Raw genomic sequence first — 20,051 nt, 5'->3', positions numbered from 1 at the left:
AACTTTGTGGTTAGAATAAAAATCCTTCTTATTAGAAGCATACATCAATTTCTTAAACTATACCCGAGTTTATTTAACAGATTTTTCCATTCTGCATATATAAAACAGCAAAATACAGAACTGTCTAGCTATAGGCTGCCTTATTGCTGTGTTGCAAGTGTGATCAAGATGCTTTTCATTATTTATGCTGCTTGAACCCTTATATAAGTATAGCTGGAGTAGCTCAAACATTGTGAATCTGGTTGGCTTAGATGGCAAAACTTAAAAATGATATTTACTAGGGGTGTTATATTCACCTGGTCCCCCAAGCCATATCTGGACTGTGGGACTCCTTGTAAGCCAGATCCACATGTGGTGTCAGTGGTTGGGGGGAAAGCATCAGCAGAGAGACTTAATGAAACTTAATGAGCCCCAACTGGGGCTCTATACTCTGGATTTTGGCAGTGGGCTCTGCAGATCCCATCCCTGAACTCTCAGCCCCTCTGGCTGCTAGGCTTCAATTTGAACAGGCCTTCAGGAAGATTCATTACTACCAGTCACCGCCCTGTCCCAGAATCCCATGCAGGACCACTATAAAGAAACTTAAAATGTGTAAAACAAAGACGATTTGAAAATGCCACCTGCCCAAGAAAACAAAGTTTGCTTAAAAGAACCACATGAGAAGGATTCTTTACAGGTCTTATAACACATCACAAACAGCTCTGAAAAGCAACAGATGCAAAAGACTAGTTCCAATGCCAACAAAGCAAAGTACCACTGGTCAGAAAGGGAAAGAACTAGCCATACAGGCTGTACACATTCTCAACAACCAGCCTATTAAGGGAACATATTTGTAATCAGAGTCATAACCAGGCATTTTGGTGCCTATTACAGGTTATGTGCAGAGCATCGTCCCTATGTGCCATTATGTATTATGTCTATTTGATGTGCCACCCCATCCCCAGGTGAAAGCACCACCTTGCTATGGTACTCTTGGTAACGCCCATATTTCAAAAGGAAAACATACAGGTTTTCAAAATGTAACAACTGTATCCATGAAACAAACACTGAACTATCCAGAGGCATAGGGCAAAAAATAGTTTACAAGTAATTGGCCCACATTACATTCAACCTCAAAATTTTTGAAGCACTTAAAGCCAAGACGAATCAGTGAAAAACTTTTATTTTCCATTAGCTGTCAGATAAAGAAAAGCCTCCAGGAGGCCTTACTTTAAAAACAAAACAAAAGCCATCTGATAAATCAAACATGCCACCTACTGAGAATCTTTCTTTGTAACCTCATGTTATGTCCAAGTATAAGAATGAGGTGCATACTACTTGTTCAGGCCAACTGCTGCTGTTATCTTTGTACAGCAATGACACCATTGTAAATAATACACATGATTTCTAGAGCGAGTTGTCTTTAAAACTGGTAATAACTGCTTTCATCTAGATCTACAGGTATACCCACCCTCTCCCCTGCTTTGTTTGGAAACAGTATATCACCCTCTTCTGTGTTGGCAAATTAATAGTGTAAAAACTAAAGACAGAAAGGCACTTTTAACAGAAAATGTTTGATTTCCCTAGATTTTGTGGGGGCTGTTTAATTCTGTATTTTTCGCTATTATGCCATTCACCCTGAGAAACACAAATGATTTAAAGTCTGCATATTGTATTTCTTATTTCACAGCTGGGGTAATGCACTTCACATTAGAAATGACATTTTGGCTAAGAACACAGGACTCTCCCTTTATTGACTATCCTGAACATGCGGAACTAGCTCCAGTTTCCAGTCCAATCCTCCCACCCCCCTTAGCTTTTATCAGCAATGACTGCAGAACCGTTACCCCATCCTGTCATTAGCACAAGATGGCAAAGTCAGCAATAAAACAATGCCATTTTTGCTATTAAAAAGGATTACAAAGTGCTGCAACAGCAGTCCACAATGAACATTTTAAACCCAGGCATTCATCTCAATAAGAGCAGAACAATTTTTTCCAAACAGTTCAACCACACAGGTTTGCATATAAACAATTAAAATGCTATTAGAAGCTGTACTCAAGAACAGTAATGAGAGAAGATCCTTATTTCTAGAAACACACAGTGGATCAGAAAGGCTGTTAAAAGCCTAAAGAATGGCTTAAGGTAAAAAATGATTGTTACATATAAATATCTCTTTATAAAGAGATCCATATACTTTGGATATGAAATTCATCAACATTATAAACTGCACTACAAACTATAAATCTGATAAAAATACAGTATTTTTGTACACTGGGCAGGTCTAAAAGTCGCCATATGGTGATGTTGTTACTGCGTTGTGCTTTAGCACCTCCTTTTGGAAGTACTAAAGCACAGCACAGTAACCACCTACATGCACAGTTAGTTTTTGCAGCTACTTTGCTATAGCAGTGCATTAAAACAGGGGAGCACATCATTATGGTGAAGTAGCTGCTGGTCACGTGTAGTCCCATGTCACTTTACGTCACCATAGCCACTACAGTGACATAGTGCATTCTTACAGCAACATAGGGTGATGTGTAGACGTGCCCACTGAACTGTATTCTCAATTCTTGTCACACTTTGCACTTGAAGTATTGGAAATAGCTATGCCATGAAGATCAGTGCATCGCACTGAAAAATCCAGTTAAACATCTGAAAAAGAGATCAAGTGATAAATAACCAAACAAAAATGTAAACAACTTCTAAACAAAGATCTTGTTTTCAACCTAGTGGGCCTCATGACTGAACTAGAATCTCTCCCGTGGTCATCACATGAAACATAAGAAAACGTTTTAAAACAATGATTAAAGCCAATACTTAAGCTTTAAGATGGTCAATATCTGAAACAGATCTGTTCATAAACTTAAAAAATACTTTCTACAGAGGTGTTTAAGGAAATTAAAAAATGTGAACATAACACATGTGGATAATAACGTACTAATTTCAACAGACTAAGCTTTTGTGAGAAAAAAATGATTAACTTCTCTGGTGTTCTAACAAGAATACTCAACACTAAGGGCATCCATACTCATGCAGCGAGGCTGCTCCAATGTGCTGTAATTACAGCCTGTTAGGGCAGACTCAGTTAATTGAGTCTACTGGAGCTTGGTAATTACTGCACTCCAGCAGACTCCAGCAGCATCATGTTTATCAGCGTCCTTGTGCTTAAAAAAGGTGGCAGGGGTGCTTTAACTAAGTTCATTCGATGAGCTCTAGTTAAAGCATACCCATCACCATTTTTCAGCACAGGGATACTGATATACGTGACACTGCGAGCGCTTTAGTTAGCCACCCCCCCATCACAGCACATGTATGAACAGCCTAAGTAAGGGAATGTTCCCTTCCAAATCTGCAAAATATTTTAACCCCATTCCTGCTTTCACCTGTTTTCAGGAAGCAAAAGATTAAAACAATCAGAAGTCTAATCGGAGGCACTGATGCTATTAGGAACCCAGGGGACAAGAAGGAGATTGCAAAGTGTCATGCTTCATTTGCTTGTTAAATAAGCAGTGAGAGAAGGAGGCACTGGAGCTACTCTTGGTGGGAAGGGTGACAAATCCAGCTGATAGCGGAGGAAAGTTCTATAGCACTCTACCCCTCTTGCTCGATAGAAACCAAGAACCTGTAAAGGTAAGAACTGGAGACTTGCTTTTTCCCCCCTCTCAACTTTATTAACAAGAGACTCCTACACATTTCTAAATACAAAAACAAGTGGAGATTCCGGTGAAGTTGAATGGCACAATGCTAATACAGAACAGATTAATTAGCTTCTGCAGCTCAATACTACAAAGTATTAGTGAAGCCAGGCTGCAAAGACTAGATAAAAGTATCAGGGGTGTTGGTTATAGTTGCACTGGTTTAAGGAGATAGGCAGACAAGGTTCTCTGAGTAAATGTGCTGCAGTCCAAAAAAAAAACAAAAAAAACCCAAATCCTTGCAAATCACTTACCATAGGACATACCATCCTTCCCTGGGACCTATATGGAAAATCCTCAAACAATTGCAACCTGTACTAGAAAAAGACCCAATTCTTAAAGAGATCTTTCCAGAAGTACCCATCCTAGCCTTTAAAAAAGTACTGAACCTCTCCAACCTCATCACTAGAAGCAAAATATCTATAGCCCAAAGCACACCAACTGGATCCAGACCATGCCAGGACAAGAACTGTAAAGCCTGTTAACACATCTCCACCACCCCCACAATAACTACTCCCCACAACAGAACCACCAGCATTCCTGGATCTTACACCTGCACCTCCTGAAATGCACTGGGGTGCACTGATATTTTTGGGGCTGATACTGATAGTCGATATTTAAGGAGGCATATCAGCCGATACCGATCCAATTTCCGATACAGTTGCCCCCAGCTGGTAAGTCCAGTGTGGTGGAAGCAGAGGGAAAGGGTGAGTGTGTGTGTGCGGGCAGGTGGAGATCAACACTCCCCATGGTGAGGGAAGGGTCAGGGGCTGCCTAGGCAGGGTGGGATGGGGGTGGAGCTGCATCTCGTGGTGCGGGGGAAGAAAAGGGAGGCAGCTGCTGGGCTGTGGTCCTCACTGCCTGAGCGCTGTGCTAAGGCTGCACACAGCACATGCATTTATTGGCCAAATTACTGGCCCCATCCAGCCGATATCCGATACAGCCAGTTTTCTTTATATTGGTACCAACCCAATATCGAACTGATGTATTGGTGCACCTCTAGAAATGTAATATATCTTATCCAGTGCACTGAATGCCCTGATGGAAACTATGTAGCAGAAACCAAACAACAACTGTGCACCAGAATGAAAACACAATGAAAATCTATCAAAGACAAAAATACCCAATTACCTGTGGGTGCACACTTCTCACAAGATAACCACTCTCTCTCCAATCTCTCAGTTCTATTCCTCAAAGGGAATTTACAAGACACTTTTCACAGATGAGCCTATGAACTTTATTTCATAAAACTACTGGATACAAAAAGTCATGGACTAAATATAGTCTAGATTTAGGGCACATTATAACTTGCCTGCCATCTGGTAAGCTCAGGTACCCTCTCTACCAGCTACATTCTATCACAGGTCAACATTCCTCTCTTTTATGTCCATCCCCACCACCACCTACCTGTCTCATTAACTTCCATTGCTTCTGATTTCCCTGCCAGGCATCTGCTTTTCACAGACCTGCATTTTGTATGTTGGCTTAAGCTTCTATTCCACCCAAGAGAGTACACAAACATCAGCAGGCTCTTCCTATTCCTGAAGAAGGTTGTTTGTGGTTTTTGCAACTATTTAGTTGGTCTAATAAAAGATATCACATTTACCAAAGAACCTTGTCATACTTTTATCAAGACATTTACATATATAAGATGATCCAGAGTTACACATGATAAAAATGTAAAAGGGGTATAAACTTCTATGTTTCTCATACACATTTCATTGCTCTCCTTCATCCTCTCTCCTATGTATGAAAGATCTTCCTCAGCTCATCTGCAAAGCTCTCCCATAGTTTTCAAATTCAAGCTCCAACTACAACCCATCTTCACATGATGTCTGTAAGAGAGCCAATGTTTGGGAGGTGAGATAACTTTTACTGGACCAGCTTATGTAGCTGCAAGAGATTAGACAACCTTTTGGGCTTCACATGCCCTTCAGCTGGTTATAAGCTTTTTATCTCTTCTAAGCTGGTACAAAAAAAGCTACAACCTCATCTGACAAACTTTGCTTCCCTCATATACCTTGACAATCACAGCTACAACAGCACCACACCACGTTGCTGGTAATAAACTTCGCAGGTGCCTCTCATAGTTGCTGAGTGCAATATGGCAGTTTTCAAGTCCATTTTTACAAACTGGATAGTATTTGTTGCTCTCCTCCCCACCACCTGCTATTTGTTCATAACTTGCCTTCAGATAGAGTGTAAAATCCTATAGGTGGGAACCGTACTATGCTGGGACTGTACCGCACACCCTGAGGTCAATCCTGGAACTAAATAATAATTAATAGTTATGTTTTCAGGCATAAGACAGCTGCCTATTGCTTAGCTTAAGAGAAATTTATCAGCAAGCTATTCTGTCATTCCTCCCCCCTACACATTGTTTATCTCCCTTCTACTTTCTCCCAAACTCATATGATACTGTCTACAGTCTGAAACAAGATATGCAACTGGATAAACAAAATGGTGTGATCTGTAAAAGCAATTCTAAAACTGCATATGGGCTGACGTAACAGATAAGAGTTTTGTTTGATTTCCACTATGCTGCTTTTGTCAGTCACATACCTCAAAAAGAGTTTTCAGCCAGTAGATGTCAGCTGGCTAAAATGAGTGAAGTCTAGCCCAAGGTAAAAGATCAGAGCTTACACCCTTCCACATGCAAGGGTCTCCTCTTAGTTAAATATGAGAACTGGGATTGAGCCAGGGAACTCTATGAAAGCCCTTGGTTCTCCCCACAACTTTAAAACACTTCACACACAAAGGACTAGTGAAAAATTATGTGGATTTGCCAGGACTGCAAGGGTAGAAAATGATAATACATAACTCAGAGTATCTACCTTCTCTTGTCTGAAAAGCAGAGCACAATACAGATAGTTTATAAACCTACTAATTTATTTTTCCACATTAGTGCAGCAAAAACAAGTGATACTTCTTAGAAAGAAGTGCCATTTTTAATGGGTGCAGGAAGGTGTTATTTTAAGTCATTCTCCACTCCCATGTGTTTTCAGAAAGAGCTTTGCATTATGAGAGAGGCATGCAGAAACCCTGCTTGCTGCTTTACAAAATTAAATCAGAAATAGAAGATAGATCCATATGGAAAAGAAAAAAATATATTTTGTTAAGTTTAAGAACGTAATTCTGAAGTTATAAAAGTTTGGGGATAGTGTCTAAAATCGACAAATTTGTTAACTAAGTTTCATGTTTTCTTCAACCTTCAAACTATACATAAAATTAATAGATTCACAGAAGTTAAGGGCTGGAAGCGACCTCATGAAATCATTAGGTCCAGCTCCACTGCACTTGGGCAGGAAAGACTGCTGGGGTCAGATGATCCCAGCAAGGTGCAAGCTATATGCTGATGATCTCCCCTGATGAGTTTGTAGGCAGCCACCAGGTCCCCCCTCAGCCTCCTCTTGTTGAGGCTGAACAGGTTCAGGTCCCTCAGTCTCTCCTCGTAGGGTCTGCTCTGCTGCCCTCTCACCAAACACACGGCCCTCCTCTGAACTCTCTCCAGGCTGGCCACATCCTTTTTACAGTGTGGTGCCCAGTACTGGACGTGGTAGTCTAATTGCGGCCTGACCAATGTTGCATAGAGGGGGAGTATCACCTCTCTGGACTGGCTTGAGATGCATCTGTGGATGCATGACAAGGTATGGATGGCCTTGCTGGCTGTGGTCTGGCACTGGCGGCTTATATTTACTTGGAGTCAATAATGACTCCAAGATCCCTTTCCGCTGCTGTGCTTTCAAGAGGGGAAAGTCTAGGCCCCACTTATCTCCTGCTGCTTGGGGTCCAGGCCCACTCCCTGCCGCAGCAGTGGGGGGAAGGGAAGAGTGGACCCAGGCCCAATGCAGGGAAGGACTGGGCCCAAGGGTGGGGAGAAGCCGGGCTGCTGCAGTGGGGGGTTGGGAGGGAGCAGCGAGCCCAATCCAACCAGGTGGCAGTGGGGGGATGGGAGGAGCGGGCTTGGGGCCAATGGGGAGGAGCGGGCCCAGGCCTGACGTGGGGAGGAGGCTCACTACTCCCTTCTCCCCACAGCTGCCATGTTGGGCTGGGCTGGGCTGTCCCGGTCTGCTGTTCTTTCCTGCCCCCCACGCCACTGCTGTGGCAGGCCAGCTTTTCCCCTGCCTCGGGCTTGCTCCCCACCCCCCTCTGCATGCTGGGTCCAGGCCCAGTCCTCCCCAGGCCCCACCATCACTGCTGACACCATGGGGCGCCTGCCCAGGGTTGGGGTAGGAGGCCCACTCCTTTCCTCTCCCAGGCACTGCCGCGGCCATGTCAGGCCAGGCCCGCTTCCCTCTCCCCACCCACCATGGCAGGTCAGCTTTTCCCAGCTTGGGCACACTCTGCCCCCCCCCCCCCCCCCAACATTGGGCCCAGGCCCACTCCCCTTCCCCCTCTACGTTACCTACAGGGAGCAGGGCGGGAGCCTTGCCCCACCTTCTGTCTGCTCTGTTCCTGCCACCTCCAGAGAGCTCCGTCCTGTGTCCCCACCATCATGGTGGTGGGCGGTCTTCTGTCAGAATGCTTCTTTGCACTCTGATTGGCTGTTTGTCAGCCAATCAGAGTGCAGATAACACGCTATGGACAGACCGATAGATTTAGGCTTTTATGATATTAGAACAGGCTGCCACCAAGTCCCCTCTAAGTCTTCCTTTCTCCAGGCTAAACAATCCTATGTATTTCAGCTTCTCCTTGTATGACCTGCTCTCCAGACATCTAATCATGCATGTCGACCTTTGAACTCGGGCCTCTTTCGGACCTCTCAAGCTTTGCCACATCCTTCCTGAAGTGTGGCACCCAGAACTGGACACAGTACTCTAGCTGTGGTCTCATCATGGGCATGTAGAGCAGGAGGATGACATCCTTAGTCTTGCTTGAGATGCATTGGTAGATGCATGCCAAATTTTTGCTTGCTTTGCCAGCTACGACATCGCATTGGTGGCTCATGTCCATTCTGTGGTCTATCACAACCCCCAGGTCTCTTTCAGTAGTGGCGTTGTAGCCTATAAGTGTGTTGCGGATTATTTCTACCCAGATGGAGCAATTTACATTTCTCCATGTTAAACATCTTCAGGTTTTAACCCACCCATCTTGCAAGCTGGTCCAGACCAAGTCTACATGTTGAAGGCCTTTTTGGTTCACTCTATCTACATGTTTTATTACTACAGTACTCCTAGTGCTGACTCCAGTTATACAGACAAACCCCATACTTTGCTAGTACAACATATTCCAACCTCTGGTTCAACCCAGCTGAACAAAAAAAAAGTACTAACAAAAGCACAGGTTTAGCAGTTTAACACTTATGCTGGCAGCTTCCTCTAGCACAAACAAGTCAGTCAGAGATGGCACCTTATCCCAATGTTGGGTGATATAGCTATGCTGGCAAAAGCTAGTAGCACAGATATGGCCACCTGTAGTTATAGCTGCACAGGAACTGCTATAGGAAAAAAGGATATTGGGCCAAGAGTGAATCAGACACAGTTAAATGCTGAGTATAATTAAATATTATCAACATCGTGATCCTTAAGTAAAATTACATAAACTCTGACCACATGAAAGTAATAAAGCATAAGATTTCTTCTTTATACATGTTCATTAGCTACTACTAACTGAACTTGAGTAACAAGCTGTACATTTCTGTTCCCTGAGAGGCCTAAAAAACATAAGCTCTGCAAGGGAAGCAAGTGCCATCTGAAGTCAAAGTTGTGTCAGCGGTATTATGCCATTCTGCCAACCTAAAGGTCTTAATGAACCTTAAAAGATGGAATGTTCATTCTCTTTCCTTTGTGATCAGGTACATTTTACTTCCCATGCACTTCCGTTAAATACCTGAAAGATTTTTTGGATTGTAGAATGCTTGGTAGCAGGATGGGGAGAAGGAAAGACACTACTTGTACAATATAACCGTTCTCCAAGTTATTCTCTGGGCTTCAACACTTTAAAGTGATTTTCAGTTGTCCAAGTCTCCAGTTGTTAACACAAAGGAATAACTGGCAGTATAAACTAACCAAATAAGAGCACCTCCAAAATACACAGTACCTTGTTGAGCTTTCCAAGCGAAGAGATGAGATCTGCCCATTCACTGGAAGATTCAAAGTTCCTCAAAGCTTTTTCAATTGCTGAAGAATAATTTCTGTATCTGTAATCACTAAACAACTCCTGCTCTTCCGGATCCATCTTGAATTCTCATAGCAAAGGCAAAACTGCCTGGTAAGCTAAAACAAACAGAGTTACTAAAAGATAACCTATATTTAAAATGTTGGTATAGTAAAAGAATTGCAAGGCTGTAATAGGTGTGCAGAAATATGCAAAAGGCCCCAGTAAGCAAGTATATTTTACAGGCATGACACCAATATTCTGCTGTCATTTGGTGCTTTTTCAGTCACACTTTCTTATTTTTAAGTTTTTGTCCCCCACATACCTGTATAGGTTTTTCATGTAGTTTAAAAAAAAAAAAAGTAAATACAAAAAGATGCCTAAATAGGAAACCATACACAAAGTATATAAACTGGTAGAGAATGAGAGAAGAAGAGAAAAATAACTTTCCTAATATTTGATATATACTAATTTGTGTGGTTACACTGCTATGTTTACTATGAAAATAGGCCTTCATGCTAGTGCCATTCCAACAGCTGTGACAGAGAGACCCTTCTGAGTTCTGTTATTCCAGGTATCAGCATGGCAATTATTTACCTCATGAAAAAAGCTCAGTACTGAGCTGAGAATGCTTTAAAATGCTGCTGGTTGGATTCAGTTTTCCTTTTCTGCTTTATTTTTATGCCAGAAGGACACTGATGCATTATATTTCTTGTTTACAGCAAAAAAAACCCCTACAGTTGTAATCTTCATATAAGTGAGTCTTTTGTCTCCCATATTCCAGATGACTATTCTTGCTACTGGCTACTATCTTTCTATGATAAATCATCGGTTAAATAAACCTTAATAGCTCTCTCAGCTCAGTAGCCAGCCATCATTTTCATAATGGAGATGATCTGTCCAGATAATTTGTAACACTGTAGTGTAACAGTAGTATATCCTGTCCATTTTCTTTCTTTCTTTCTTTTTTAAGGGAGTTCAGAGAGGTTGACTTGAACTTGAATATTTTCAATATCTTCCACATTGTGGTAGCATTGGAATGATGGTGTAGCTGTGACAGTCCAGAAAATATGAGTCAAGGATTTTTGTGGGTGATATCTTTTACTGGACCAACTGCATGGTTCACATAGACTTAGACAAGCTTTTGAATGCAGGGCATTCTTCATTAGCTCTGAGAAAAAAGCCAGAGCGGACTAGATCACCTTCAGCAATTCTCGTCTCTCAAATATTTTCACAGCTAGCTCATGAAGTCTCCCTATCTCATAAGAACAATTTGCTTCTTTTTAAAACATGATTAGTCAGAAAAAAATGACGCAAATGACAGTTTTAAAGCTACTCCTTTTATACGTTCAGAATCATAGCAACTTTTTTGACAGCATTAATTGCAGCAGTCTGGCAATAAAATAATAAACTAATTCTATTCTAGGTCATGTAGTAACACAGATGTCACAGTAATATGTTTCCTCAGAGGTATCTGTGATGCATAAACAGAAGGAATGGAATAATTAAGTTTTAGCCACAGTTTTCATCACTTCTGATAATGTGCAAATGAGAGTGAACACTTTGGCTTTTTCAAGACATTACCATTAGTCTAACTCAGTGATTCTCAACCTTGAAATCCTTGCAAGGATGCTGCAGGGTATCACACAATATCAACTCTGTTAGGCGTGCAAACATGATTCAAGATAAACCTAGAGATTTCAAATAGGAATCCATAGTGTTATAACCATTCTGAACTGTTGTGAGCTTTCTGAGTTCTTTGCAACAGAAAGACTTATTTATTCTGTAATCAAAACAGAGTGAAAAAAAGGCTGAGGGATACCTTGAGCCTTAAAAGGTTAAGAAGCAATGGATCATCTATAAGCTGACATTTCCCAATAAAACTATACCATCCCTTGACATACAACAACACTATTTTTAACCTCTACAAATAGTCTAAACTACTTTTGGCATGAAATCAGATATCATATGACCAAATTATAAATGGTTCCTAATAGGACCAATTTTCATGGAATCATAAAATAGATATAAAGATGCATCTATTTCTCAAAGTAGACACTTTGTAATTTATAATACACCCTCATACCTAATTTTTGGTAACACTTCAGAAAGTATTCTCATTACAGCATGGCAGGAAACAGGTTTCCTATCCTGAAGAAGGTCTGAAGGTTCAAAATATTTTGAAAGGTAAAAAAATAAATCAGCAGTTCACCCCCCACACTGAAAAATGTAGATTGGATCACTCAAATTGTTTTATTTCAATCATCTGATGTTTAAAATCTACATCCTAGACCCTCATTAAGACAATTAAAAATATTTTGAACGAAACATTAAAGAGGAGTGAATGAAATTGGAACTGCCTCTTTCATGCAAACATATAGTAAACTGGCATTTTCTCTCAGCCATATCTCTCTGAAACACCTATATACAGCATTGCTCCTGATACACAGTTGTGCATGATGCACAGTTGTTAGTTTCAGATTAAGAACCAAGCGTTAAAGTGGAGGGCTGTAGCCCTTTATGTACAACAGGTGTCAATGAGTTTTGTTGCTAGAAATCAGCAAGTTTGAACATGCCTGGAATATTAGCAAATACTGTTTAATTACCTTTTACACTGAAGGAGAAATAGTACTGACTATAAGGCTTGTTTTCTTATGCATGTTAAAAGACAGCAAAAAAAAAAAGGGGGGGGGATTTCTCTAAGCCAGAAGCAGATTCTGCTGTTAAATCATCACTTTAATTCTCAAACCAACACATTAAAATCTTCTCCAAAAATCCTGCCTTAAAAACATTAAAGATCCAACATTATTTTGATTACAATTCAACCCCTAAGTACAGGGGATTGTTGCTTTTGTTATTAAAGTGCCCATGTGGATTCAGTCCCTAACTTGTTTGTATCAAAACCCTGTGAAATTGTTTTGAGACTCTTATTACAAAAAAGAGAGCAGGTAATCTAGGTTTTGGATCCTGTGCTACAAGCAAGATGGATATACCTTAGAATACAGAATGGTAAGGGATTTATTTTAATTTAAAATTTCTTATAAACAGGGATCCTGGTTTTCTCAGAGTAAAAAAAAAAATCACCAATTTTTGGATTTCAAAAAGGAACCCCAAATCCACATTTTTTCGTGATTAAAATGAAACACCACTAATATAAACAGACAGACATCCACATTTTTCTGTGATTAAAATAAAACATCACTATATCTATATCTCTATAAATATCTCTATCTATCTAAATAGATAGTGATGTTTCATTTCGTATAGATACAATGAAACAACAGTATATGTATCTAGATCTATATAGATACAATGAAACATCACTATATCTATCTATATATCTATAGGTATATAGCTATAGCGATATTTCATTTCATCTATATAGATCTAGATACATAGATATAGTGATGTTTCACTTTAATCACAGAAAAATGTGGATTTTGGGTTACTTGTTTAAATCTGACAATTGGGGATTTTTTTTTTTTAAATCAGAGAAAACCAGGATCCCTGCTTATGAACTCACTCTCTCCCTACTGCAGTCTCACATTCAAAGGGGAGATGCACAGGAAGGAGAAGTTTAAAAAGAAGTCCCACAGCAGTCAGTCAGTCTTTATAAGAGAAGCAACTTGCAACACATCCCCTGCCCTGCTTGCTGTCCAAAAGCTGCAGTACCTGTAGCTAGGTAAAAATGAAGGCAGTCTATTCTGGAAAAGGGAACCGAGCAGACAGGCTGAAGGAATTCCTTCAGGCCTCTTTCAGCTTATCTGTAGCAGGCACCACCCTGCAGCAGGTCCCCGGAGCCACGGGCGGCCAGAAGAGGAGGGGCTGCTGCGCAGAGATCAGGTGGCTCACAGGACACCTGGCAGGGATGGCTCCAGCAGCACCACCCCCAGCCTGTCTCCCTGCGGATCTCAAGCTTTGTAGCCAAGGCGGCCTGGCCACAGCCCTCTCCCCTCACCCACTAGCAGACAAAGCCACACGCACCGGGGCGTGCCGGGCTAGCACGATGCGGCTGCAGAGGGACACGCCCCGCGGGGCAAGCACAGGTGCCCGGGAGTGTGTGTACGTACGTGTGTACGTGTATGTGTACGCATGTGTGCATGCGTGTGCGTATGTGTACATGTACGTGCACATGTGTGTACGCGCGCGGGCGAGCGAGGTGCCCACCCCCGCGCGTGCCGCAGAGGATGCACCTGCAGGCCAGGCCAGGGCAGGGCAGGGCGGGGCGGGGCGGGGCTCCCCCCATAGGCCGGGCCGGGCCGGGGGCACCTACCTGCGGGGCTCCCCGCGGCGGGCGGCGGTCAAGGCTCCGGCGGCCGCTTCCCGGCGGCCGCTTCCCGGCGACGTGTCCCAGCCCGGACAGGGGAGGGGCGGGGCCGAAGTTACCACGGTAACGGAACGGGGCGGGGCCTCCCCGGCCCAGCCGCAGCCCAGCTCGGGGCATACCATCTGGGAACTTGGGACGGGGGGAGACTGCTCCCCACAGAACAAGGCTGCCAGGTGCTTCCGCTCCATGGGACTCCCCTTCCTCCCTCCTTCTCGCCACTGTCACGGGAAGCGTCCGGCTTCCTGAGCGCGCTGACAAGGGAGAGTCACTCTCTTCCCTCCCGGCTCCCCCCCCGCAGGTAGGGTCGGGTGGGACATTCCAGGCTCCAAGCCTGTGTCTTTGGCGCCACCGGGCGGTGCAGAGGAGAAGTGCAGGTAGCGCGGGGCCGGGCTGGAGTTGCAGTTGGCAGGCTCCTGCTGCCTGGGAGGTTGTGGGGTTGTGTCTCACCTCTTTATTCAGCGGAAGGGACTTGCTAGGTGATGCGCCATAAGGGGTTTATGAGTAAATCCCCCTTTTTAGTGAACTTCTGAATCTTCCACGTGGCTCAGTCCTTGCTGACAACTTTTCCTCGTGGAAAGGCGAGCTTGGGGATAGGAACTGGGAATAAGGCACTGGAAACTGGGGTAAGAAACCAGATTCAGCTTCATCCGAGACAGCCCCTTTGCTTTCCGCTACTACCTAATCCTCAGAGAACCAAAACCCATGGCAGAGGTGACATTTTTTATTAGGCCAAGTAGATATTTGCAAAATAAATATCTATATATCCATAGATAGATATATCTAGATAGATATAGATATATTTGCAAGCTTGCAAATCAGCTTGCAAATACAGAATTTTGGGGGTTTTTTTACAAATATCTATTTGGTCTAATAAAAAATACCACTTCTGCCACACATTTTGGTTCCTTTTGCCTCCAGACCAATATGATTACAACATGGATAACTACTCCTCAGGGAGACCTGGGAGAAGCCCCTTCAGCCTCTTCCTGAGCTAAACCCAGCAGCCACTAGCTGACCTTCCCTTTCCTCCTTCCACCAAGGCCCTGGAAACCATGAAAAGATGCAGGCCAGGCTCCAGGGAGCCCACGCTCCCTCCACTGTCCTTTCCTAGCCCCTGAGCCCAGTCTCTCTGGGATACCCAACAGCTTCCAGCTGCCTCTTGACTCCCTGTCAGGGTCTCTGGGTGAGACAGGCCTGTTTGTTATACTGGGAGGACGGTGGGCCTAGGCCCACCGAGAAAAACTGTTGCCTTCCCTTAAAAAGGGACAGGTAAATGCCTCTTAGGTCCCAAATCAGGCTGTCCAACTGGCATCCTGCAAGGGGTTCACTTGCAGCCTCTGGACTCCCATGCAGCTTTCCCTGTCTCTGTTGCTCCATGTGCAGTAGCTAGGGAAAGCGAGTGAGGTCACATGAGCGCATCGACACAAGACATTGACTGTACAGTAAACAAAAAATACTGTGCGGTAGTGTCACAGCATGGACAGTGCTAATATGCTACTGCACAGGTATTATTAGGCAACTCCACAGTAGTGTCACCTGAAAGATATTCGCCAGTGCTACTCTGCAGTAACTCTGGTTACTGCACATTTATTTAGTACTTGTATTTTCTAAAAGAATTACTAAATAAATGCATAGTAACAACTGTGCAGTAGCATCTCACATAGATATAGCACCCTGGAACAAGCTGAGGGACCCTGGAACACTGACCAGTGAAACTCTGCCCAGAGACATGGGCAAAGGAGTAAGAGGAAGACAACCCTGCACTCCCCCAGTTTTTACCCTCTAGGTAAAACAGGAAACCAGGGCATCCATCTGTAAAACACAGCAGCGCTTGCTGTGTACAGGAAAGAGCACAGTAAAAAGCTGGCCCAGATGGTTCTCTCTCTTCATTGGGCTACATCTAAATTCCTCTGCAAACAGCAGTGTGGATATAAAACAAGCAGGCAGGGAATGATTGCTCCACAGCACTGTGTGTACATGCTTTAATCCTACAACACTCCATCCTTCTTGCCAAGTAGCAAGGGGACTACACAAACGAGGCCTTGCAGGCTCCCCTGTGGCATCATGCCACACGGACGCTCCTGGTTGCCACCTCCCCCAGCACCATGGCCCGTGTGGTACTACTCTGTTTGGCCACAGAAGCCAGGGGAGGAAGGGGAAGCCTGAGCCTCTGGCTGTTGCTGCTGCTGCAGGTGGAGCAACAGAGGCAGCAGAGGCTGCATTGGAGCCCAGGCTGCAAGTTAACCCCTCGCAGGCCACCAGTTGGACAGCCAGAATTCAGGGTATAAGATACCAAGTGTTAAGTACATCGCCAAGCATCCATGTTCTTTCTCCAGCCAGATGTGCTCTTTGTGGAGAAATACTGGCTTTTGCTTTCTAGGCTCTACCTTTTAGTGTAATTTAGGAAGTTGGGAAGTACAAGGCTCTGAAATGCATAGCTCAAACTGGCAGCATGGCAGCTCAAATGGAAAATGAATGTACTCTGGTTCTGAACAAGGTAAAAAAAGAACATCTCAAAAGTGGTAGACAATAACTAAACATTTCAGGAATTACATTTGATTCACTTCATCCATCTAATCTAATCAGATAAAAGTTGTAGTTTATTTTGGGAGCAAATCAATCAGAACATTTTAAAGTAAAGAAAGTTTGGTTTGACCTTCCAAAGAAGAGAACAGTTCCCAAGAAAGAATAAAACAGGGGGAGGTGAGCCCAGCTATCTAAATTCAGGCAGATGAATTTTATGTGTACAACTATTTACAAAAATTGATCTTTACAATGTCTAATAGTCCATTAGGAGTTGAACAGAATGGCTACAAAAGTATGAATTTCAGAATTCTAAATCACTCCAAACATAACAAAAACACATGTTCTAGATGTGCTTCAGGTATATGGTTTCTATTTCAACTAATTACTCAGATGCATCTGAAATAACCTAACTAGCAGGTTCAGGGAAAGATCAATGAAGCCAATTTAAAAATATGTTTGCACAGCCAAACAAAACATCACTGTATTTTTCAAAGTGGTGAAGCTGATAACAGGTGCCTATACAGGAGCACCCAGGCTGCTCCAAAGCACTATAATTAATCAAGTCTGCAATTAATTGAGTCTGCTGGAGCATGATAGTTACTGCACTCCAGCAGCCTCCCATATCTCATGTATCAGCATGGTGGGAGCACTTGAACTAAAGCATGTTGAACGAGCTTTTAACTCAAGCACTCCTGCTGCCATTTTTAAGTGCAGGGATGTGTTGCTTTAATTAAAGTAGCCTAATTAAAGTGGACCTCCCCACCCATGCCCCTGAAGCCCATGTAAAAGTGCCTATTTGTAGCCATACTAGAAGCTAACACTGTAAGCACAGGTTGCAGTACTCTGTCAGCATTTCTTTTATGAATACAATCACTTACTACATTTGAAGGGCACAGGTTTGACCCTGCCTTAGACAGCTACAAATCAGTCAAACTAAAAAAAAGAAAAAGATATTCACTTGATAATAACATAAAACTATTTTTGACCATATACATCTCCCAAACAAATATTTTGTATTCCTCATGCTAAGAATGTCATAATACAGCATTTTATGTTGCTGGAGATTTGCAGTTTTCAAAAAGTGTTGTACCATGTGTTCATTTAAAATATTTTTACATCTACTCCTTTTACAGATCAGAATGTGGTTCTTTTTTCCCTACTAACTTGCATTTTTTTCATTTTCTTATGCCTCACTTTCCTTGTCCTCCTTTTGCAAGAAATCTAACACATTTTGGGGCCTGTCTTTTTTTCTACATAGTTGCTCCTCCAGTTGACTTCTGAGCCATCAGCCATATATAGGTAGTGCATGTCTACAAGAGACAGGCTAATTGTTTTTTAACCCTAACTGAATATTTGTTATGGTTCTCATAGCTTAGCAAAAAGTTTCTCAATCTGGAAAAGAGTTCAGATATGATCTCTTTTAAATTCGGCTTTAGTTCCCATGAAATTGATTTCCATTATTGGCTAAAGTCATAAGCCTAGAGAGTTGTCAAAAAAGTTCTTTAACATCATCTAAAATCAAGTTGGCAGATAGTTAATTCAGGCCCCGAAGTTAGTTTAAAGTTCTAGCTCGAGAAAATTCCGTGTCAAATGTTTTACCATCCTGCTTTTCAGAGTAATTAAGCCAGTTTTGCTGGCTTCTAACTACTAAAAACTACACTCCTGTCCCAGAGCCAGGGATAGAAGCCAAAATTCTAGGACACCAGTATTTTATTGCTGACTCACATCTGTTGGTAAAACTCACAGAGGAAGCAGGTACCAATTCCTCCTCAAGCAGGCTGGTTTACCAGAAAGGGTAGCAATTATTTCTGTAACACAATTAATAAGGGTCTAATCTGGAACTGGAAATTTAAGGGGGTTCAAACCCTGCTTTTGGTCTGCATAGGAGCTTTTTTATGACTTTCACTGAGAAATGACCTCTTTAAAACATTTTGTACTTAAAAATTATGATAACCAGTAAGTTATGGTGTGCATCACCACATTTTACTTCTTCCACACTTCAGTCATAGTTTCATAGTTTCTAGGATCGGAAGGGACCTGAGCAGATCATCGAGTCCGACCCCCTGCCATGGCAGGAAAGAGTACTGGGGTCAAATGACCCCAGCAAGATGTTCATCTAACGTCCTGTTAAACACCCCCAGGGTAGGAGCCTGCACCACTTCTCTTGGAAGTTGGTTCCAGGCCCTAGCCGCCCTGACCGTGAAGTAACGCCTCCTGATAGCTAACCTAAACCTACCCTCTGCCAGCTTGTGACCGTTATTCTTGGTCACTCTTGGCGGTGCTCGGGGGAACAGTGACTCCCCCAATGGCTGCTGATCCCCCCGACTAGTTTATAACAGGCCACTAAATCCCCCCTCAGCCTTCTCTTGTGGAGGCTGAACAGGTTCAGGTCCCGTAGCCTCTCCTCATAGGGCCTGCCCTGTTGTCCCCTGGTTATACGAGCGGCCCTCCTCTGGACCCTCTCCATGCTGTCCACATCCCTCTTGAAGTGCGGCGCCCAGAACTGGATGCAATACTCCAGCTGCGGCCTGACCAGTGCCGCATAGAGGGGGAGGATCACCTCTTTGGACCTGCTCGAGATGCATCTGTGGATGCATGCGAAGGTGCGGTTGGCCTTCCTAACTGCCTCCCCACACTGCCGGCCCATGTTCATCTTGGAGTCAATGATGACCCCCAGATCCCTTTCCGCCTCTGTGCTGACAAGAGGGGAGTTCCCTAACCTGTAGGTATGGTGCCGGTTGTTCCTCCCAAGGTGCATCACCTTGCACTTGTCTGTGTTGAAACCCATCCTATTCTTGTCCGCCCACCCTTGTAACCTGTCTAGGTCTGATTGTAGCCTGTTGCATCCTTCCAATGTGCCTACGTCCCCCCACATCTTAGTGTCATCAGCAAATTTGAACAGGGTGCTTTTTACCCCCTCATCCAAATCACTGATGAAGATGTTGAACAGTGTGGGCCCAAGGACCGAGCCCTGCGGATCCCCACTGCCCACGTCCTTCCAGGTTGAGAAGGACCCATCCACTACCACCCTCTGGGTGCGGCCCACCAGCCAGTTGGCAACCCATTTGACTGTGTGGGTGTCTACACCACAGACCCCCAGTCCTTTGTTACAACTTTGCTCGTGTCACATGCTGGTCAGCATGTATGCCACCAGCATTAGAACAGAATCATTTCCCAAGCAACCAAAACATGCTATAGCCAGATATGCTGTCCTATCAGTGTAAAAGCTTCTAAGATCACTGTTTGGATTAGGTACAAAATTGATGAGGTTTGGGTTTGTATTGGTTTCTGGCATATACTGGAAATGAAAACAAAATCTCATCAGCTTTGGAGGGCAATGAAGATAGAAAGGAATGCACTAGGTCAGTGGTGTTCAACCTTCTAACCCAGTGGGGCTAGATGAGTCACACAAAGCTGGTCCATGC

The 20,051-nt window shown here is 43.4% G+C and overlaps 1 protein-coding gene across 4 annotated transcripts in view; it reads right to left on the bottom strand.

Moving 5' to 3' along the window:
• DOP1B (DOP1 leucine zipper like protein B) overlaps positions 1 to 14,159 on the bottom strand; it is a 91,377-nt gene extending 77,218 nt beyond the window's left edge. For all 4 annotated transcript variants that reach the window (XM_090060439.1, XM_090060456.1, XM_090060447.1 and 1 more), the window contains exons 1-2: positions 14,047 to 14,159; positions 9,717 to 9,892 (exon numbers count right to left, since the gene is read on the bottom strand). In XM_090060439.1, the coding sequence (XP_089916565.1) occupies positions 9,717 to 9,854 (138 nt within the window). In that variant the 5' untranslated portion in view covers positions 9,855 to 9,892; positions 14,047 to 14,159. The remainder of the gene's footprint in view (positions 1 to 9,716; positions 9,893 to 14,046) is intronic.
• Positions 14,160 to 20,051: the final 5,892 nt, after the last annotated feature.

This window comes from Crocodylus siamensis, chromosome 1, assembly GCF_052110815.1.
Source record: "Crocodylus siamensis isolate JL-2025a chromosome 1, ASM5211081v1, whole genome shotgun sequence".
Lineage (NCBI taxonomy): Eukaryota > Metazoa > Chordata > Crocodylia > Crocodylidae > Crocodylus > Crocodylus siamensis.
Note: the sequence above shows the minus strand (reverse complement) of the source record. Positions and strands in the feature narration are given on the sequence as shown.